Consider the following 23,603-nt stretch of genomic DNA (forward strand, 5'->3'; position numbering starts at 1 on the left):
TGAGATGCATCCAAATTTGCTTGATCTGATTTAGGTATTGGCATACAATTTGATTTTCGACTTCAAAGTTACTAAAATATTTTTAACCTGGAAGGCTAGGATTATAGTCAATGTTGATTTAGCAATTTGAATGTCATTAATACAAAATTAAAAATGAATCTTTGATTTTATTCGGCTCCATCATGAAAGATGGAAATTCGATAGATTGATTGACTGATCCAGTATATGCCAATTTTTCACTGTTTATCGGGAGTTTTCATCATTTGGATTGCCTATAAACAGTGGATTGACTAATCCAGTACACGTATCGGGAGTTTTCAATCAAAGGATGTAAACAAAAGCCTTTGTGGTTTGTTTAACTATAAATAATCTCTTAAATAACCCATCAAATAAGTGTTTAGTGCTTTATTAAGAGTACCAAGATGGAAGGCAGGGTATCTAGGGGTTTAACCATATATAACATCTTTATTATCCATTAAATAAATTTGTCTAACCTGTAAACTGTTTACATGTTATCTTAATCGCAGGAATAGGAATGTGCAAGACAGTACTAGCGACTAGCGGCATGGGTTACACAAACCCTTAGTAATAATGAATAAATTGATAAGTTGTGGTTGATGGTCTGAATTCGAATTCGGAACAAGTTGGATGAAATGGATAATTTCTTAATTTGTATCGAAGTAATTTATAAAACACATACTAAAATCAGTGAAATCCAATCTACAGAAATCGGATTCATTGACCGAGATGAGAAACAACCAGAGACTAGTTCTTTCCAACAATACACTTCTCGGATCGATAAAGGAGAATTACTTGATTTGTCAATGGATAATATCGCTGCGAAACACAAGAATTTTATGAAAGCATTTCACTTTCTTCTCTTTAATGGAACTTACATGCGAATAAATGATGAAAAGACCATATTTGCTAGAACATTGTGAGTCCATATCGTAATGCATGATTACTTGACTGAGGGGATTCAATGTGAGATATCACATTGTTTTAGGAATCCTAGATGCTCCGAAATTTCTATGGATCAAATCAAGTATCACAACTAGTATCTCTCTTAAAATGAATGTTTTTTTACTAACATATAAAGAAAAAAATTATCATGGATCGACTATTCCAATGAACCTGATTATTGACATTGTGTTGAGTGGGTGTCAACCTACGTCCCACATCGGAAAGATAAAGAAGATTTGTTTTGAATATAATCAGCTGAACAACTCCACTAGTATGAGGTCTTTTGGGTGGAGACAAAAAACAGATCTATGCGGGCTCAGCCATAGCCCAGAGCTGACAATACTATACTAATGTGGAGTCAACAGGTGTTGCGCGACCAAACAAATTGTTTTTTTGGAGTTAACGGGTGTTGCGCAGCCCAACAAATTGCTTTTATCCACTAGGACTGTTAGGCCGAATTAACTCACTATATTAATGTATATAGTGAACACAATCAATAACAGAACACTCAATTAAGAGAATAAATCAAGTAAACTCTTATTCACAAATCACAGTAGCTTACAAATACTCTCTTAGTGATTTTTAATTTATCACTAAGAGCTGCTGGGTTACAAGAACAATGTACTCGATATTCTAACTCTTATAGAGTAAACCCTAAGCTGTGTTTATATACACAGTTACATGATATCTACTGATTGATTTATAATTATCTGCTTCCTAAAATAATCTAATCAGTAGCTATCCTTCTGCTGTCCTGATCTGCACAATCTTCCTTGATCTTTATCTTCCTTGTTTATCCAGATCTGCTCCAAAAAATCAGCCGCCTGCAAACTCTGATCTTCACTAAACTCTGATCCAGCTGGCAGTCGATAAACTCTTATTTCTAGATAAACTCTGATATTTGATTCTGCACACTAAACAAGTTAGATACCTGTGACATCATCAAATATGTAACAATCTCCCCCAACTTGTACATTAGACAGAATGAACAAGTTATATATATATGCTGATGATGTCAAAAATTACTAAGGACAAATGCATAAAATAATTAATTCTCAAAACTAATTACAACTTATAGAAGCAGCAGATACTATCTATCAAATCAGCCTATATCCATAGCTTTCTCTGACAAACTGATTTATCAGATCTTCTTCTTTCTGCTTCAGAGTCTGTATCATCTGGGCTTTAACAGTATTGAGCTCTTCAGTGTCTTCCCCAGTCTGATAGATGGCTGCTCTCAAGGCATTTACCTTGCTTCTTCTCATAGCATCTCCCAACTGAATAACTCTAGGTCTGTCTGCATCATTGTTATAACCCAAGATTCTGGTGTTTGCAATGGTCTCCATAACAGAGCTGTTCTTCTCTATATAAATCTCAGAACCATCATTTTGAGCTATTTTGGGAATGTATTCTTCATCAGACTTTAATCCATAGAATCTTCTTTTCTCAAGGATAGTCCTCTTCATCAGATCAGACCATCTCTGGGTAGCTTCATTCTTAATCTCAAGCATATAATGAAAATGCTCAAGCTCCCTCAGAGATTTCAGTAACAGATCAGCTTCTGAGACTCTGTATACTCTGCCAGAATCAAGAAATATAGCTATCTTCTCTTTATCTCCAGTACCATCATGAGTATCCATAAGAATCTGCACTGATTCTACTTTGTCTAGGTCCTTTTGTGTAACAGCTTCTCCCACCTTATCAGTCAGAGGATATGGATCTCTGAAATTGGTTGCTGAGCTGGTTTCTGTTGCAGTGAAATTATATAAAGTTCGTTCTCAGGGAAGGACTGAATACAATATCAAATCAAGTATATTATTCCTTTCTATTTAGAAGTTTGGAGAATAAATTGTGGTTTTTACTATCAACTAAATTAAACTAATAAAGCAATTAAAAGTGTGAATTAACGATGATAAAAAGCAATCCAAGAATCAGGTTTCTTTGCTGGCTACAATGAATGTCAATCAATTGTGGTATGCAAGTCTCTACTCTACTAAAAACAATCCTTCTATTGATTATAATGTTCTCTCCCAAGATACAAAATAATACCTATAATTTATCCTTGAAGTCACTCCCATGATCAATCAAAACCAAATTATAAGTTATCACGAACCAAGGATTTTCTGTTTCACAACTCGCCTAATAATCTCCCGATTAATTAATTGAGTTATGTCTGTCATATCATGTACAATAAGTATAAATCCTCTCCCGATTCATTATAAATCCTACAGATACAATTACAGGTTCGCAACTCCTGTAACTGTGTTAAGCGCTCAATGACAGATTAGCATAAATAGAGAAATCACAATATTAGCTCACACAAACATATTAAGCTAACAAATACTCCCCAATCCTCGGATCAGAGGATTAGTTACCCATAACAATTAAAGAAAACATGAATATATATATAACTGAAATCATGTCACAAGAGTACAAGAGTAAGAAAATACAACTTGACGAAATCTCTCGAATTTGGACTGAATCACTTCGATCTTTGCTCGAGTTATCTCCCAAAGCTTTCTCTACCTCTCTCTCTCAATACACACAATATTCGATATCTCTCTAATCATACAAAACCTAATAATAATAGTGTTTTTAATGGGCTCATTGGAAAACAAATTCGATCTCCTAAAACAAGTTGGATTCTGAGACAAAATTCATGGGCTGACTTTCAGGCCTGATTCTGGACTGCTACAGCTGGATTTTGATTGCTGGCCCATTTTAAACTTGTAGAAAATTTCGATATCTTCGCGTGGGCTGTTAAATCGCCCAATTCTGACGTCCGGAACTCAAGTTATGGCCTAAATAAGATTTGCTGCGCAGGTAGCCCATAAAATCCGAATTTCCATCAAATAAAAGCCCAAATAAGCTAATTCATCCAACTTAAGAATAATTATTTTCCTGCCATTAAACACTTAAAATCAATTAGTAATAACCCGATTATTTACAAAATACTTCAATTATGGGAATAAAATCATATAAAAGCATATATAAATATATGCTCTATCAAATATCCCCATACTTAGTGTTTTGCACGTCCTCGGGCAAATAAAATAAATAAAACTGACACCTAATATATATATACCACTTCCGTAGGTGATCACGGTTGCATTTGGCATATGCAACAAGCCCTTTAAACCCCTAGGCAGCCCTAGTGGACGAGTAAGGTCTCGTGAGGGTTTATAGTGAATGTACCCACAAAATTCATTTTTTTTTCTGCCAACTCTTAAGAATGCAACTAATATGAATGCAAACTAAATGAATATGCATAGATCCCAATCATGAAATTATCAACCTTGTCAATATATAATCCTCAGAATATGCAACAATTAAGGATTTCATCTATCACACATATTAGTCATGCAACTCTTCCACTGCAAGTACGGAGTGCATCGTGTGTGCTCAACATGCTCTCTAATGAAACAAAACAGAGACCAACAAACTTCAACAGAATCTTAACCATGAGTCGTTAATCAGAATAATGCTTAAACACTCCGTTACATTAGAGCCAACTATAGCTTAGGGTCACCAAGGAACTTCCATGCCTCTCCTAAATATATATATGCTTCTTCTCTTTTTTTTTTCATTTTTTTTTCAGCATCTATTATTTGGTGTGTACATGCTCGGTCAAAGGTCGGAACGCTTCTCAGGGTCAGTGAGTTACGACCACCATAAGACTTCACCAACTAAATTGTTCACATGCGATTTAGGTGGCTTATTTGACCGTGCAATGGTTGAGATCCCTAAAGACTTATACACTAATACCCATTTAGCGAGTGTTGGGTCAGCAATCCCAAACCATGAAAGGCTTTAGGTTACTAGGCACAAAGTCCCCTCAGACTTAATTACTCGAGTATTAATGAGCCCAACCTAATCAATTCTACCACCATTTTTTTGTGAACTTTATTGCTAATACACGTATCTTTTTTTTTCTTTTTTCTTTTCTCTCTTTTTTTTTAGAAAGGCATGTACATCCCAAAGCTCCCCCTCACTTGAGAATTATAGACTCTAAGCTCAAAAGGGAATAGTCAAAATTCTACGCCCGGCTCAATAGTTAAGACTCAAGAAATAAGCTAGTCTAAATCTCGCCTCTAGAACAGTTATTGTGTAATTACAAATTCCGTACAAGTAATTTCTAAGCATGCAAGACATCACATATGATCATGACTACTAACCAAAAAATTATGCAAATAAACTCATCATAGGAAATTGACTTGGTCGACAGGCATTCATGGAATTATGCAAATGCAAACTAAAAAGAAAACAAATAAATTAAAATAAAAATCTACAAAAAAATAAAATTGCATGCTAAATTAAATAGCTATATGCTTTAATTTAAATGCAACTATCATGAATTTCCTAAATTAAGACAAGGCAACATATAATTTTTATTCTAATTTTTTTTAATATTAATATTATTATTCGTGAGAACACATCCCCACACTTAAATGGTTCATTGTCCTCAATGAATAATATATAATGTAACTATAAATTAATATAAAAATAATATAATATAATATAATAAATAGTTAAAGAATACTCCCCTGAGCTAACAGCTCCTTCCAGTAAGTTTAGTTGAAGTGTAACAGACTTGTATCTAAACAGCAAGCTTGCTAAAGTGGTTGGTGCATGAGTACTGAGACTTGGAGGTGTAGGGTTCAATTCTCCTTGCCTGCATCTAAGCAAGTGCACAGAAGACATACATGAAAATTGGGCTGGGCCTTGCTTACTGTTAACGCACGGTCGGCAGCAAATATACATATATATTTGTCCTGGCATTGGAATCAATGTGGGTGGTGGCCAAGCGGTATGCGCTTGTGCAGTGAAATCTAGAGGTTCAGGGTTCGAAGCCCTCTGGAATGCGCACGGCCTAAAAGCGCAGGATATCCAGTAGCTCGTGCACGGACAGCACACATCTCGCACCCCAGGCACGCACAAATAGCAGTCTTGTTAGTCTTTCTTTTTTTTTTCTTTTTTTTTCACGTCCAAAATTATTAAAATTTATTCCTATAATCCTGCAAAACTTCACAAAAATTATTAGGGCATCACGTGGGAGTAAAAAAAAATTAAATAAAAATAAATAAATGTATATATATATATATATATGAACAAAGTTCCATGTAGTCCACATATTTACTGTAGTACCGTAGACCACGTATGTTCTGCAACTATAAAATGACATAAAAACATTACAAAATGTGCTATTTTGCAAATCATGTTCTATAAACATCATTATTTTGTTAAAAATTTTGAAAATCCTAAACATTCTACAAGTTAAATAGTGAAAAACACATTATTCTGCAAAACATGTTAAGTTTGCAGAACATATTTACATATTACAGAACATATGTGTTCTACTTGTCGAACATAAATGATTTTCAATATTTTTAATGAAATAGTGATATTTATAGAATGTATTTCACAAAATAACAAGTTTCATACATTTTGCAATGTTTTTATGCCTATCTATAGTTGCAGAACATACGTGGTCTACGGTACTACAGTAAATATGTGGACTACATGGAACTTAACTCATATATATATATATATATATCCCTAAAAAATACAAAAATTATATTATATATTATAATAACTTACGAGACATTGGGTTGCCTCCCAAAAAGCGCTGTCGTTAACGTCATTTAGCCGGACGTCAATTACCTCATTTTTCTCATGGTGGCTCTTTCAAAACCATCTCAAATGGTCCAAGTGTCAAATCCATCTCGTTTAATTCATCTTCTCGGAATTTCAAAGAATTGTTTTCATCACCTTCAACTTCATTCTCGCGAATATCATCAGTGACTTTCTTCACAACTTCTTCAACAATATTCACAACAAAGCTTTCAGTTTCAAGTGCCGGTGCCTTCATAACTTGATCTAGATCAAACTCAACTTTTTCTTCACCCACGTTTAGCGTAAGCTTGCCGGCTTTCACATTAATACTTGCTCCAGCAGTTGCCAAGAATGGTCTTCCCAAGATAATCGGAATATCAACATCCTCATTCATCTCCAAAATAACAAAATCACAAGGAATAACAAATTTATCAACATTCACCAAAACATCTTCAAGGACACCTAGTGGATGTTTTATAGTTCGATCCGCAAGTTGAAGTGATATACTTGTTTTCTTTAGCTCTCCCAAACCAAGTCTTTTGTAAATAGAGTGTGGCATTAAACTCACACTAGCTCCGAGATCACACAATGCCCTCTTTACTCCGACTTGTCCAATAGTACATGGCAAAGAAAAGCTCCCGGGATCCTTGAGTTTAGGAGGAATCTCGCGTTGGATAACTGCACTACACTCTTCATTAAGACTGATGGTCTCCACCGCCTCTAACTTCTTGCGATTAGATAATACCTGCTTCATGAATTTCGCAAAAAGGGGCATTTGAGCCAAAGCATCAGCAAAAGGAATGCTAATGTGTATCTCCCGAAACATCTTTAAAAATTTCTCATATTGCTTCTCCAACTTCCGGTTTGTCAACCTTTGTGGAAAAGGGATTGGAGGCACGTATTGTTTCAAATTAGCTTTCGGTGCAGTATCATATTTTTGCTCATCCACAATCTTTTCAGCAATTTTCACAGTAGTTTGATATGACTTTCTCTTTTTAGGAGGAAGAGTTGCATCATTCAGCTAAGGAGCTTTGACTTCTGGTAACTCTCTTCCACTCCTCAACGTGATAGCCTTGCAGTGTTCTTTAACATTCACATCTGGTTGACTAGGCAGTGATCCCTGATCTCGAACACCAACCTTATTAGCAATTTGGCCAATCTGCATTTCCAACATCTTTTATGACGAAGCTATCTGATCAATCCTTGACTCAACCTTCTCGAATTTAGTCTCGATATTAGCAAAAGCCCCGGTAGTTCCTTGTATCATCTTGCCGAGTGCAACTTCCCAATCAGCAGGCTCTTTTTTGTCATTAGGTGGAGGTTGAAACTGTTGTTGACTTTGATACTGCTGACGTGGCTGAAAACCAGGAGGCGGATTTTGCTTTGGAGCTGCATATGACGGATTAACAACTTGACTATTGTTGTAGGAAAGATTGTTGTTAGGCCTCTGTTTTGGATTGTAATATGAATTATTCTGAACAGGCCATGACTGTCTTCCTTGGATAAAAGATGCTTCGTCTGGAAACTGTTGTGTATAAGAGTGCTGATTAACAGTAGGATCCACATATCCTTCCATCGGAGAAGAGATAGCATTGACACTTGCCCTTTGTCCACGAACTTCTTGAGTAAGAGCATCCAATTTCAAAGTGAGTAAGTTCATCATCTCGGTGTCCTGTGCTGATTTCACCGAGCTTGTACCACTGGGTGCCCAAGCATAGTTATTTGAGGCCAATTCCTCGAGAAGTGCCTTTGCTTGATGAACAGGTGCTTTCTTAAAGTTTCCTCCCGCTGCAACATCCAAACTCAGCCGAATATCAGAATTCAAAGCTCCATAGAAAGTACTCAGAACCATCCACTCCTCATAACCATGATGTGGACATTTTCTCAACAATGCCTTGTATCTTTCCCATGCTTGATACAAGCCTTCACCTGGTTGTGCTTTGAAAGTAAGAATAATAACTCTCATTTGCTGAGTCTTGTCAGAAGGATAATATTTGGATAAGAACTCAGTAGAAATATTATCCCAAGTAGCTAGAGCAGTATCTGAAAGCTGTTGAAACCATTCCAAGGCTTTTCCCTTTATAGAATAAGGGAACATATGTAGACGAATTTGATCAGCAGTAACACCATTGATTCTGAAGAACCACACATTTGCACGAAGCGCTCTAGATGTCGGTGTGGATCCTCTCGCTCAATTTCTCCTTCAAAAGCTGAATTACTCACCATCTGAATAAGATTAGGATTGATGTTATATTGAGCTGCACCAATCTCAGGAGTTTTGTACATGCAATTCGCAGGATTAGGAGTTTCATGATCCTGAATAGATGACTGGTCAAGATTAACAACAAGATTATCTTCAGCGTCAGTCATCTTGGCTCTTTCCTTTCTTTGCCTAGCCTCTTTTCTTCTAACTCGAAAAGTGCGCTCAATTTCTGGATCTAGTTCGAAATCTCCAACACTTTTCGATCTACGCATATGAGATGTACCTGAAACGAAACACCAATGAGATAGTTCTTGGAAACAAATTTAGTAAAATCTAAAAATAAGAAATAATTAACTTAAACTTAATATTGCTGCCTTCCCCGGCAGCGGCGCCAATTTGTTGCAGTGAAATTATATAAAGTTCGTTCTCAGGGAAGGACTGAATACAATATCAAATCAAGTATATTATTCCTTTCTATTTAGAAGTTTGGAGAATAAATTGTGGTTTTTACTATCAACTAAATCAAACTAATAAAGCAATTAAAAGTGTGAATTAACGATGATAAAAAGCAATCCAAGAATCAGGTTTTTTTGCTGGCTACAATGAATGTCAATCAATTGTGGTATGCAAGTCTCTACTCTGCTAAAAACAATCCTTCTATTGATTATAATGTTCTCTCCCAAGATACAAAATAATACCTATAATTTATCCTTGAAGTCACTCCCATGATCAATCAAAACCAAATTATAAGTTATCACGAACCAAGGATTTTATGTTTCACAACTCGCCTAATAATCTCCCGATTAATTAATTGAGTTATGTCTGTCATATCATGTACAAGAAGTATAAATTCTCTCCCGATTCATTATAAATCCTACAGATACAATTACAGGTTCGCGACTCCTATAACTGTGTTAAGCGCTCAATGACAGATTAGCATAAATAGAGAAATCACAATATTAGCTCACACAAACATATTAAGCCAACAAATACTCCCCAATCCTCGGATCAGAGGATTAGTTACCCATAACAATTAAAGAAAACATGAATATATATATAACTGAAATCATGTCACAAGAGTACAAGAGTAAGAAAATACAACTTGACGAAATCTCTCGAATTTGGACTGAATCCCTTCGATCTTTGCTCGAGTTATCTCCCAAAGCTTTCTCTACCTCTCTCTCTCAATACACACAATATTCGATATCTCTCTAATCATACAAAACCTAATAATAATAGTGTTTTTAATGGGCTCATTGGACAACAAATTCGATCTCCTAAAACAAGTTGGATTCTGAGACAAAATTCATGGGCTGACTTTCAGGCCTGATTCTGGACTGCTACAGCTGGATTTTGATTGCTGGCCCATTTTAAACTTGTAGAAAATTTCGATATCTTCGCGTGGGCTGTTAAATCGCCCAATTCTGACGTCCGGAACTCAAGTTATGGCCTAAATAAGATTTGCTGCGCAGGTAGCCCATAAAGTCCGAATTTCCATCAAATAAAAGCCCAAATAAGCTAATTTCATCCAACTTAGGAATAATTATTTTCCTGCCATTAAACACTTAAAATCAATTAGTAATAACCCGATTATTTACAAAATACTACAATTATGAGAATAAAATCATATAAAAGCATATATAAATATATGCTCTATCAGTTTCCAACTTTTCTTTCCAGTGACCTAGACCAGTTGTATCATATGCTTCCTTTCCTCTGGTTCCATGAGTTCTGATCCTGGTCAGCATTGAACTTTCCTTGTACAGACTTGTACCAAGGCTTCCAAAGAGGCTTTTCTTCTTCTCCTGGCCTTGAGGTTTTCCAGAGTTTATTTTCAGCCATGAGGCTTTAGCTTCTATAGTCTCAGATTTTTCTTCTGCTACTTGAACTTTAACTTGAGCAATGTCAGAGGTTAAAGTTAACTCAGAGTTTGGCTCGACAACTGATCCTTCATTTTTCTTTCTTCTAGTCAGCCCAACTTCTTCTTCTTCAACTTGATCAGACACATCAGAGATTATATTTGCATCCTTGCTTAGCTTCATTAATCTTTGAGAAGGATTCTCTGATGCAATCTTGACAATTGACTTACTCTTTGCAACAGGGACACCATCAACAGGCTGTTTACCTTTGTCCTTGGAATCAGTCTCAGACTTTGCTAGAGACCTTGTTCTGGGTCTGTTGATGTCAGAGTAGTTTATCTCACTGATCACTATCCCTTTTTCCTTTGGTCTTGACTGTTTCCGTGAGGGATCAGTGATTTGCTTCTGCTTATCAGACTTTGATTTGCTGATCTTCATCTTCTCAGCAGCTAACCTTTCTTCTTCAAGTCTGATAGCTTCAATGTCAACTCCTGGATTTTCTCTTTCAAAAATCTTCCTTGCCACAGCCTCATCAATGGCTTGAAGAGATGGAGATTTGTAAAATAGAGTGGTTTCCTTTCCTCTGAACTTCAGAGTTTGGCAGAACTTCTGAGATTCTGGATCTCCAGCTTCAATCAATTTATCTGATTCAGGGATCAGATTTTCTTCCTTATGAACAATTTCAGAACTAACAACAACCAGTTCTTTTGAGATTTTCTCTGAAACTCTGACTGCTTCATTTATACTCTGAACTTGAGACACAGCAATCATTTTCAGAGAAGCTTGCTTTTGTTGTGATTCTCTGAGTCTGTTAGAGTTTCCACCCTTACCACTCCTTTCTTTATCTTTGATTTGCAACTTTATCTGCTTGCTAGAGTTTCCATCTGCAATCTCATTTCCATCTTCATCACCATCTGGCTTTTTCTTTTTCATTGGCTGGTCACACACCAGATCTAATAATTGGAGATCCAGATGCTGGAGTACAAAGCAGAACTGCAACAGCAAATGAATGCCTATTTCATTCATTTTTATCTCAGACAGAACCTAAGAAAGTGGAAGAGGCTCTTCAGGATGCTGATTGGGTGACAGCAATGCAAGAAGATCTAAATGAATTTGAGAGAAACAAAGTCTGGACATTAGTACCAAGACCAAAGAACAGAGGTCAATAGTTGGTACCAAATGGGTGTTCAGAAACAAGACTGACAGTGATGGCATAATTACCAGAAATAAAGCCAGACTGGTAGCCAAGGGGTATTCTCAACAAGAAGGAATTGACTATGATGAGACCTTTGCTCCAGTTGCAAGATTAGAAGCAATCAGAATCTTTTTGGCCTATGCTGCACACAAGAAATTCAAAGTCTTTCAGATGGATGTGAAGAGTGCATTTCTCAATGGGGGACTGGAGGAAGAAGTGTATGTTGAACAACCTCCAGGTTTTGTAGATCTTAAATTTCCAAATCATGTCTACAGACTTGGCAAAGCACTCTATGGACTAAAGCAAGCTCCAAGGGCATGGTATGAAACTCTGGCTCAATTTCTTTTAGAAAGTGGATTCACCAGAGGTACAATTGATAAAACTCTATTCTATCTCAACCATGGTAAAGACCTGCTTTTAGTTCAAGTTTATGTGGATGATATCATATTTGGATCTACTAATTCTAAACTCTGTGAAAGATTTTCAAAGCTTATGCAGTCTAGATATCAGATGAGCATGATGGGAGAGATGAGCTATTTTCTGGGACTTCAAGTCAAGCAGACTGATGAAGGCATCTTCATTAATCACTCTAAGTATACTAGGAACCTGCTAAAGAAATTTGGTATGCAGGATAGCTCAGCTGCTACCACTCCCTTGGCAACAGCCACTAAGTTTGATAAAGATACTGGAGCATTAGTAGAAATTACTAACTACAGAGGTATGATAGGCTCACTTCTATATCTGACTGCCAGTAGACCTGATATCATGTTTGCTACCTGTCTCTGTGCAAGATTTCAAGCAGATCCAAGGGAACCACACCTAGTAGCAGTCAAAAGAATTTTCAAATATCTCAAGGGAACAACTGAGATGGGTCTCTGGTATCCCAGAGAATCAGACTTTACACTTATTGGCTACTCTGATGCAAATTTTGCAGGATGCAAAATAGACAAGGAAAAGCACAAGTGGAAGCTGTCAATTTCTTGGCAGCTGATTAGTTTCTTGGTTCAGTAAGAAACAAAAATCTATCTCCACATCCACTGCAGACGCAGAGTATATTACTGCAGGAAGCTGTTGTGCTCAGATTTTGTGGATGAAAAATCAGTTGCTGGACTATGGGTTATCTCTTACTCAAATTCCTATTTATTGTGATAACCAAAGTGCTATTGCCATGACAGGAAATCCAGTACAACACTCTATGACAAAGCACATCAGCATCAGATATCATTTCATCAGAGAACATGTGATGGAAGGGACAGTGGAGCTTCACTTTGTCCCTACAGATCAGCAGTTGGCAGATATCTTCACCAAGCCTTTGGCTGAAGCAACATTTACAAGACTTGTAAATGAATTAGGGATGATCTCTGGTCCTCTCTAAACTCTGCTTAGTTATCTTAGAATATATCTGTTATTAATTGCTACCACGAGCATGATTCATAACTGCTTCTGTTATTCTCTGATTCAAACTCTGATGATTATGTTCTGATATGACAAACTCTGATTCTTATACTCTGACCTGACAAACTCTGATTACATGAAATTTTCACTGATAAGTGACTTTCCTGTGAAGAATATGTTGCAAATTCATGAATTAAGTCATTCACAACTCTAAAGTCTGCTATTTGTGACATTACAGATGTGGAAATTACCTGACACTAACCATGATCTAAATCTGTCACTTAGACTGCCTTACTTCTTAGACATTAGATATGTAATCAGTGTAGAAATTCTTTTACTCTCTCTATGAGCTCAGAGCTAATTAAACCTTCAGTATGAATCAATATATTCTATTTCTTCTCTTACACAAAAAAATGATGATTATTATTATTCTCAGGTACTCCTTTGAGATCTTAGATACTCTGTGTAAGGAATGACCCAAGTGCATTGCTGGTATTAAGCAAAATGCATCAGAAAAATCCTATTTTTCTTGGGGACCTTTCGCATTCTCTGATTACTGGAGAAATACACTGAGAAGTAGTATTTTAATCTGATGAAGGTTATGACTCACTTACCCTGGGAAGTTTCCATTCTGAAGATTATTAGTGACTTAGTCAAGAGAAGAAAATGTAAACTCTGATTCATACTGTAGTCGACTCGGCTTATGAAGTGTTTAAATTATTTTCTGACAATCTGGTTTATTCTAATGTTCTTGAGAATTTTGTCAATCTCTGAGACAATATTGGAGTCATGTCTACACACACCTTGCACTCCATATTTGTGATTAACAAATTTTGTGACAACGAGTGATTTTTGATTAAATTCAAATAATTGTTTGTACACTCTGAGGATATATTGTCGTAAAGACTCTCGATTATTATCACTCATCAGTATAAAATTCTATGTACACTCTCTGTTTGTCACATAATCTGATATTTATTTAAACTCTGGTTCAAGTCAGTCTCTGATCGACTTCGGAGTTTAATTAATAAATATTTGGTTGAGAAAATATCAGATTTAATTGTCAAACGGTACAAAATCTGTTTGAATTCCTGAGTGGAGTAAAACACGGTCCATTATTGTGTTTTCTCGGAAATTGTGGCACAGATACAAGTTCACACGCATCACTCATTATTACCGCCCCACTATCTGTTTTGTTACCGTTGACAGTCTGCCATGTGTCCCACTAACTCTTTAAATCAGCAGATCGTGTATACATATATATATCGGGTTAAAAAGATTTTTTATCTTTTACTTTTTACACACGATTTTCACTGCTCTCTAATAACTTCTCTACTCTCTATTTTCACTTACGCAATTCATCAAACACCCTACCTGCATTACTTAAACTCTCATTTTTTTTAAACATGTCGACAACAGCTTTTGATCGTGATGGGGCCAAGTTTGTGACTAACAACTATGCAGCCATCCTGGATAATGATGAAGCCCCCAAGGAGTTTCATCTCATTCAAGATTTTCTGGCTCACAGTGAGCTCATGTATGCTCTGACTCAACTAGAGTCAATCTTTCCTTCACAGGTGCTCACATTCTGGAGGACAGCTAATTATGATGATGGAGGTGATCATGGCTCCCCCTCCCTGACCTGTGAGTATGACGGTCAAGAATATTTTGTCTCTCCGGCAACTGTCAGGAAGGCTCTTCATCTTCCTGATCACAATAAGTTCAATTCCTCTGTACCCACTCAACTTCTGAGACATATGATGCATTTCTTTGGGTACTCAGCCAGTACAGACAAGATGGGGGAACTCAAGCGTCCAAACCTCTGCAAGGAATGGAGTTTTTTCTATGACTGCATCACCAGGGGATTTGGGAACAAATGCAGCAATTTCGATGCCATTCCCATCTTCAGTCAACAAATTGGGTATTCTCTGATCCATAATCTCAAGTTTGATATTGCTACCTCTATTTTGAGATTTATTGGTGATAGGAGAAAAGAGAATATGAACATTGTTTACTATGCCAAATTTTGTCAGTTAATATTCTCTTACTGCTTTCCAAATGTACCCATGCCTGAATCTGGAAATAAACTGCCTTTTAAGATCACTAAACGTGCTTTTACTGATCTAATTAAAAAGGATAGCAAGAAACCAAATCTTCCTGTATTTGCTATTCCCATTACTGTACATGACAAGTTGAAACTGGCACTGCCAGATAAATATGGCTCACTATTCTCTGATGAGAATATTCCTGATCCTGCATCCTCATCTGCTCAGCCAGATGCTGCACCAACCTCTGGTCCTTCCAAACAAGGGCCAGTTGTAACATCTAACCAACCACTATCCTCTGGTCCTTCCCAAAAAGGGCCAGTTGTAAAATCTTCACCTACAAGAGTCCTCAGATCTTCTAAATCTCCTACAAAACCATCTCCTCCACCCAGGGAAAAAAGATTTCTTCAGAAAATTTCTGATTCTGACTCTGATGAAGAACCTCAACAAGCCCAACCAGTCAAGAAACAAAGGAAGAAGATCAAGCCAACCATCATCACTGACCTGACTGTTGATCCTCCTCAGTCAAAAGATCCTAATCAGGCTTTGATTCTATTCTCTGATCAACAACAGACTGCAGATCCAGTACTGATTGAACCTCTATCTGTACTGCCACTTGAGGAAACAACTGCAGCTGACATCCAAATGTCAGAAACAATTCCTGAATTCCAAACTCAAACAGAAGTAGTTCAACCAGAAGCTGTGTTGATGTTAGGTCCAGATACGATTGTAGAAGGGGGGGTTGAATACAATCGATACCAAATTATCGCGGAAGTGAATCTGATTGGAATAAAAGTTGTTAATCAGATTATAATTAATTAATATAACAATGTTTTAAGTCGTTATATAATTAATATGGTTCAGTTTTAATGTCCACTAAAATTCGTAGAATAAATTCGACAGGGTATATTCTAGATTTAGTGATTAAAACAACCGGGTTATCAAAGCACAGAAAACTGTGGATATAACGATCAAGCAAGTTACGAACAACTTGAAAGCTTTACAAATGCTTTGAATATCAAAGTGATGAACACTTGAAATGAAGAATGGAAAGCCATATATATAGGCAACCATATGAACTTGTAAGACAAATGAAAGACAAGACAAATACAAGAGTTGGAAAGACAAAACAATAAGGGCAAGACAATTTAGCATGGGCAAGACAAAAAAAAACAAGGTAGGACAATTGAAAATTGCCTACCAAGTCCTTTTATCTCGGCAGAAAGACAATCTGCAATTGTCTTGACCACTTGATCATTTCGGTAAGACAATCAACCAAGGATTGTCTTGGCAGACACCACAAGCAACGGACAGACAATTAAAAGAGATTGTCTTGCAAGTTAATTAAAGCCATCAGTAGGACAATTGTAAATTGTCTTGCTGTGCTTTAATCAACTTCGGTAGGACAATCAAAAAGAATTGTCTTGCTGCAGCATGCAACAATCGGTAGGACAATCCTTTAAGGATTGTCTTACTGATCACCTTAACACACTGTCAGACAATTTAATTGTCATGGCAGTTTGATGTGCACTCGGCAAGACAATCTTAGATTGTCTTGCTGAGTAGATTTAAGTGTTTTGTAATGTAATTTGTAGATTATATTTAATAGAAAATTATCCACTTAATTAAGTTAATTATATATATTCATAAATTAAATTAATTCGAGAGTGAATTAATTTAATAAATAAATTACATAATTAATATAATTATTTGAGAAGTGAAATAATAGTCCAATAAATATTTAAACACCTAATCTTCAGTAGAGCTGCTTCCTGTCTTCTTTAAACTTTAATAACTTCTTGATTTGTTGATCGAACGAACTACCACTTCTGCTTGACTTCAAATATTTAATTTGAATAACTGATACACAGATGTACTGACTGGTTCATCTGTATCTAGTTAAATCAAATATTCTTCGTCAAATAAACAATAAGAATTAGGTTTGTTCGTCGAGTCTTCGTCTTGTAAGTACTTCTTCATTGAATGGAATCTTCTGATAAAATAAAGTATAGAAACTTTATATCTTCTGAACTCCTGGACGTGCCACAAAAGATTATTTGTGTACTGAGGCTTGAACATATTAATGAACTTCTTTCAGTGGTGTGCAGCAGCATCCTGGAATTTATCTGACATATAATTTCCATAAATCATTTGACGTTCTTCGTACGGATTCCGATGACTTGCTATTTACTGAGCTTTCTTATCTGAGTTGAGTTGTACCTCTTTAAATACAAATAGGCTGAACATATGCCTTTCAGTTGAAGATGAATCAGGAATCTCTGATTCAATTTGAAGACAATGTTGCAGATCCTGTTCAGGAGATCTCTAATGCTGCAAACTCTGATGCAGCCACAGAAGCTCTGGCTTCTCATACACTAAGCATCTTTGTAAATGATGATGAATTTGATGATGATGATGATGCTACAGAGGTCACCTCTGTTCCAACTCATGTTTCAGCTTCTCTTCCAGCCACAATCTCTGATCCAGTCATAGAATCTACTCCAGTGAGAAATGATTCTCCAGTACATGATCTATCTCCATTCAGAGAATCCTCTCCAATCAAAACTCCTACACCAGTTCAAGATTCTCCAATCCAACATCCTACCTCTGCTAAGAGCAAAGTCTGTCAATTAACATATTTTCAAAGGATGTGCAGAGCTCAACCTCCATCTATGGAAGACAGACTTTCCTCCATTGAAGCTACTCGAAGATCCATGCAGACTACCTTGGCTGAATTGAGCTCTTCTGTAGCTCAGCTGGTTCAATTTCTTACCTCTGCTGATGTCAAAAAGGGGGGGAAATACTGAAAGACAAATGCAAATCTGACCAGCCAATGAAAAAGAAAAATTCAGATGGTGATGAAGATGGAAATGAGATTGCAGATGGAAACTCTGGCAAGCAGATAAAGCTGCAAATCAAAGATAAAGAAAGGAGTGGTAAGGGTGGAAACTCTGACAGACTCAGAGAATCACAACAAAAGCAAGCTTCTCTGAAAATGATTGCTGTGTCTCAAGTTCAGAGTATAAATGAAGCAATCAGAGTTTCAGAGAAAATCTCAAAAGAACTGGCTGTTGTTAGTTCTGAAATTGTTCAGAAGGAAGAAAATCTGATCCCTGAATCAGATAAATTGATTGAAGCTGGAGATCCAGAATCTCAGAAGTTCTGGTGTGTGAGACTTTGTCCACTTTCTTTCATGTGGCAGTTGACTTTTGGTATTGGATCCTCCCCCATAATCCATGCTATTTCCAGTATCATTCTGATTCTCTGATGCTTCTCCCCCATGATTCATGCTGTCTTCATGAGCATTCTGAGTTTCTGATGCTCCCCCTGAAGATGTATTCTCATGATTTTCTGATGTAGAATTATCAGAGTTTGATGAATCGGTATCAGAGTTTGTGTTTTCTGTTAAGTTCTCATCATTTTCGTCCAGATGTTCATTGTCAAAGTGCTCCCCCTCAACATGTGCTTGAGGTTGATGATTTGGAGTGACATACTCTGATATGATCTCAGAATCAGAGTTTATTGAGTCAGAGAATGCATCTTCATCTTCAAATCTCAGTTGCTCATGTTCATCAAAATCTTCCATCCCAGTTATTTTCTTATCATCAAAGGATACATGGATGGATTCCATGACTACTCTTGTTCTCAGATTGTAAACTCTGAAGGCTTTTGTTGACAGAGGATAACCAACAAAGATTCCTTCATCAGCTTTTAAGTCAAACTTGGTCAACTGTTCAGGATGACTTTTGAGAACAAAACATTTGCACCCAAATATATGGAAGTATTTCAGATTTGGTTTTCTGCCTTTAACCATCTCAAATGGTGTTTTCCCATGCTTATTTATCAGAGTTGCATTCTGTGTGAAGCAAGCAGTTTCTACAGCTTCAACCCAGAAGTAAGTTGGCAATTTTGCTTCCTCCAGCATGGTTCTAGCAGCTTCAATTAAAGTTTTGTTCTTTCTTTCTACAACACCATTCTGCTGAGGTGTTCCAGGTGCTGAAAATTCTTGCTTTATTCCATTTGCTTTACAGAATTCTTCCATTTTGGAATTCTTGAACTCAGTGCCATTATCACTCCTGATGATCTTTACTGCATCCATAGAAATTTTGTCCAGTTGCTTGACATGTTCAACCAGAAGAGGGGATGTCTCATCTTTGCTGTGTCAAAAGAATACCCGTGTATATCTGGTAAATTCATCAACAATGACCAGAGTATATCTTTTCTTTGCAATGGACATGATATTTACTGGTCCAAAAAGATCAACATGAAGCAGATGATAAGGCTCAAGAATTGAGGACTCAGTTTTACTTTTGAATGAGGATTTCCACTGTTTTGCTTTCTGACATGAGGCACAGAGGCCATCTGGTGTAAATACTGATTTGGGTAGTCCTCTTACAAGATCTTTCTTCACTAATTCATTTATGTTGTTAAAGTTTAGGTGAGAGAGTTTCTTGTGCCAGTTCCAGCTATCTTCAATACTAGCTCTGCCCAGTAAGCAGATTGCAGAGTCATCAGAGTTTAAAGAGAGCTTGGCTTCATAGATATTTCCATGTCTGTATCCCTTCAGAACAACTTCCCAGTGTTTTTGCTAACCACTTCACAGTGTTCTTCAAAGAAATCGACATGTTATCCTCTGTCACAGATTTGACTTATGCTGAGCAGATTGTGCTTAAGTCTTGAGACCAGAGCTACAGATTGAATGATGACATTTCCAAGATTGATATTGCCATATCCCAAAGTTTTCCCTATGTTGCCATCTCCATAAGAAACATTTGGGCCAGCCTTCTCCACAAATTCTGATAGCAGGGCTTTATTTCCTGTCATATGTCTTGAGCATCCACTGTCCAGAACTAGGATGTTTTTCCTGTTGCTCTGCAATCACATACACAACTAATGGTTAGTTTTAAGGACCCAGACTTGATTGGATCCTTTGTTCTTGTTAAGTTTATTAACACTAGCAGCGGAAGATTTATCAGAGTTTAAATCAGAGTTTATGCTAACAGATTTTTTAACAAAATTTGAACCAGGACAATCAATCTTTTTCTTCAGAGAGGGTTTCAATTCATAATAATCATAGTATAAACTATGGTATTCCTTACAAGTATAAATGGAATGCCATAAACTACCACAATGAAAACAAGGATTTTCTGGTCTAAATCTAACATTCCTAGTCTTAACTTCTGATTTGGATACATAGAATTTATGTCCTAATTCTTCCTGCAAAAAGAAGCAAGATGATTAGGATTTCCACAGTTATGACAAGTTTTCCTAGGAGCATTTGGATCAGGCATATAATTATTGTTTTTGTTTATTCCTACCTTTCCATTTCTGTTTTTCTTAGGTTCCTTAATCCTGTTTTCTTGTTTGACTTCCTTGAGCTCATGCTTAAGCTGTTTCTGAGTCATTAAACCTATGTTGACCTGTTTGGATTTATCAGTCTTAGGTTTTTCATGAACTCTTGATTCTGCAACAAATCTAACTGGTGCAACCTTAGGTCTATCAATTTTAGCAGTCTCTTGTTTAACTGACTCAGCTTCATTCTTATCAGTGTATCCTAGTCCTTTCTTCCAATTTCCACTTTCTAAGATATTCTGAGTGGTTTTTCCTGAGTTAGTCCATGTTCTGATTATCTCTCTTTCCCTAGCAAGTTCTGATTGAAGAGAGGCATTTTTCTTTAACAGCTCATTCTTAATGAAAACAGAAACATCTCTTTCTGTCTGAACTTCTAGCATCTGAACTAGTTCTTTCTCAAGATAATCATTCCTTTTCTTAACATCTAAGATCTCAGATTTTAATCTCTCATTTTCTAAAGTCTGATCTCTATAACTGACATGCAAGTTTTTAAGAAACAATCTTAACTCAGTTATATCTTCAGTGTCAAAAGCAAGAGTGGAATGAGGTAGCTTAGATTGAACAGCCTCAGAACTGTTGTCAGTGTTTGCCATCAAGGCATAGTTGACTTCTTCCTCAGAATCTGATGAGTCTGCCCAGCTTCCTTTCTTGCTGATAAAAGCTTGTCCCTTTTCATTCTTGGCTTTCTTGCACTCAGTTGCAAAATGACCCTTCTCACCACAGTTGAAGCAGGTATACTTAGACTTATCAGCTTTTCCAGATTTTTCTTCCTTGCCTTCATTCTTTTTGAAGACCTTCTTATCAGAATTTCTATCCTTCCTTGAGAACTTCTTTCCTTTATTGAAGTTCTTGTAAGCCATCTTTTTGAAACTTTTAACCATCAATGATGCCAGCTGCATCATCTCAGTATCACTGTCCTCAGAGTCCGAGAGAACATCAGAGTCTGAGTCATCATCAGAGTTTGATGACTCAGTGTCAAACTTTGTGATATGTGTTTTTCCTTTGTTCTTCATAGCAGTTTCTCCTTGAACTTTTAGAGCAACAGGCTTAGGTTTCCCTCCATGTCTTTTGCTCCTTTGTTCCATCTTAAGTTCATAGGTTTTCAATCTTCCAAAGATATCATCCAGAGACATCTCTTCAAGATCATGATTGTCTCTTATAGTGGTTACTTTCAAATCCCACTTTTCAGGAAGAGCCAGTAGAAATTTGAGATTTGAATCTTCCAAGTCATATTCTTTATCCACTAAAGATAGGTCATTTAGCAACTTGACAAACCTATCATAAAGATCAGTCAATGATTCCCCAGCTTTTGATTCAAAGTGTTCATACTCTTGAGTAAGTATGGTCCTTCTGTTCTTCTTGATGGCTTTGGTTCCTTGACATCTGATTTCCAAAGCATCCCATATTTCTTTTGCAGTTTTGCATCCAATCACCCTATTAGACATAGCATTGTCTAGAGCACTATGCAACAAGTGCTTCACTTTTGCATCCTTACTGATTGATGAGATGTCCTCAAGAGTATAGTCCTTCTTTTCTTTGGGAATCATCTTCTGGGGTTCATCTCCAACTGCAACAAAGAGCTTTGTTGGCATGTGTGGACCATCATAAATCCTATCCAAATATTCTGGATCTGTGGCCTCCAGAAACATGACCATCTTGACCTTCCAGACAGGATATTCAGATGCCCTAAGGATCGGAACCCTAATTGACTCATATCTACTGTTTGAAGTTTGTGATTTTTCAGACATGATTGTGTGATTAAGATCTCACTGTAGGTTATCAACAGAGCTAGCTCTGATACCACTTGTTAGGCCGAATTAACTCACTATATTAATGTATATAGTGAACACAATCAATAACAGAACACTCAATTAAGAGAATAAATCAAGTAAACTCTTATTCACAAATCACAGTAGCTTACAAATACTCTCTTAGTGATTTTTAATTTATCACTAAGAGCTGCTGGGTTACAAGAACAATGTGCTCGATATTCTAACTCTTATAGAGTAAACCCTAAGCTGTGTTTATATACACAGTTACATGATATCTACTGATTGATTTAAAATTATCTGCTTCCTAAAATAATCTAATCAGTAGCTATCCTTCTGCTGTCCTGATCTGCACAATCTTCCTTGATCTTTATCTTCCTTGTTTATCCAGATCTGCTCCTAAAAATCAGCCGCCTGCAAACTTTCATCTTCGCTAAACTCTGATCCAGCTGGCAGTCGATAAACTCTGATTTCTAGATAAACTCTGATATTTGATTCTGCACACTAAACAAGTTAGATACCTGTGACATCATCAAATATGTAACAAAGACAATAATCAGGATTGTTGCAATTGCTGATTTGTCCACTCGCGCACTCTAGAGGGTTCTTTGCGCCAAATTTTGGTGTAGCAGTAATTTATCTTTTTTTTAAGCCCCGTAGAAACTACGAGAGCACCCCAAAGATAATACAGTATTTCATCTGATCCAACTTTTTGGAATTTGAGTAAGTTCGATTTTTCCCCAATGGTAATAGTTACTCGTCTTATGGGTCGTCGATCTCGTTCAAATCTTTCAAATTCATTGGTTTTACGCGTTCACGAATCCTAGTTGAATTCAACTAATGAGAAAAATAGTATGATTAGGAAGATAATTTATTATTTTATTATACTTTGAGTTATTTTGTTTATTATATATAGGGTTAATTATCTAATTGGGCACTCACTTCACACCAATATATCATCCGGGGCACTCTCAAATTTTCGGCCTCATTTGAGAGATCATTTTCAAAAATTGTATCAGTCATAAAAGTAAAAAGTTTAATTCAAAAACAAATCGACAGTTTGAGAAGTGTTACTCCTGAGGATTTAACACAGTAGGCTATGGATATTATGTAGGTACAATTAATCGAATTTTTGCGTCCAAAAATTGGTTATATATGGATTATTAGGGTTCTTCATAACCCATCTATTCCACCATCAATTTTACCCAT

At 36.5% G+C, this 23,603-nt stretch overlaps 2 protein-coding genes and 1 pseudogene across 2 annotated transcripts; 1 reads left to right on the forward strand and 2 right to left on the reverse strand.

Moving 5' to 3' along the window:
• Window positions 1–6,634: 6,634 nt before the first annotated feature.
• Window positions 6,635–7,750, reverse strand: LOC108198059 (uncharacterized). Its single transcript, XM_017365839.1, has 2 exons — window positions 7,613–7,750; window positions 6,635–7,528 (listed from the first exon to the last, which is right to left on the reverse strand). Exons 1-2 carry the CDS (start codon window positions 7,748–7,750, stop codon window positions 6,635–6,637), a joined length of 1,032 nt encoding a protein of 343 aa, XP_017221328.1.
• Window positions 7,751–8,438: 688 nt separating this feature from the next.
• LOC135148581 (small nucleolar RNA R71) lies at window positions 8,439–8,553 on the forward strand (annotated as a pseudogene).
• Window positions 8,554–18,678: 10,125 nt separating this feature from the next.
• On the reverse strand, window positions 18,679–23,603 carry LOC135148436 (uncharacterized). Its single transcript, XM_064083654.1, has 7 exons — window positions 23,575–23,603; window positions 21,504–22,008; window positions 21,105–21,335; window positions 20,592–21,005; window positions 20,390–20,490; window positions 19,085–19,430; window positions 18,679–18,768 (listed from the first exon to the last, which is right to left on the reverse strand). The coding sequence occupies exons 1-7, from the start codon at window positions 23,601–23,603 to the stop codon at window positions 18,679–18,681; spliced, it is 1,716 nt and encodes a 571-aa protein (XP_063939724.1).

Source organism: Daucus carota, chromosome 8 (genome assembly GCF_001625215.2).
Source record: "Daucus carota subsp. sativus chromosome 8, DH1 v3.0, whole genome shotgun sequence".
Taxonomy (NCBI): Eukaryota; Viridiplantae; Streptophyta; class Magnoliopsida; order Apiales; family Apiaceae; genus Daucus; species Daucus carota.

Coding starts and splice junctions, on each gene's coding strand:
- LOC108198059 (XM_017365839.1), bottom strand. CDS start 7,750: ATGTTGGAAATGCAGATTGGCCAAATTGCTAATAAGGTTGGTGTTCGA. Junction 7,529..7,612: donor GTGGAAGAGAGTTACCAGAA/GTCAAAGCTCCT, acceptor ATTGCTGAAAAG/ATTGTGGATGAGCAAAAATA.
- LOC135148436 (XM_064083654.1), bottom strand. CDS start 23,603: ATGGGTAAAATTGATGGTGGAATAGATGG. Junction 20,491..20,591: donor AGAAAAACAGAAATGGAAAG/GTAGGAATAAAC, acceptor TTCTTTTTGCAG/GAAGAATTAGGACATAAATT. Junction 19,431..20,389: donor TTTCATTGTGGTAGTTTATG/GCATTCCATTTA, acceptor CTTTTGACACAG/CAAAGATGAGACATCCCCTC.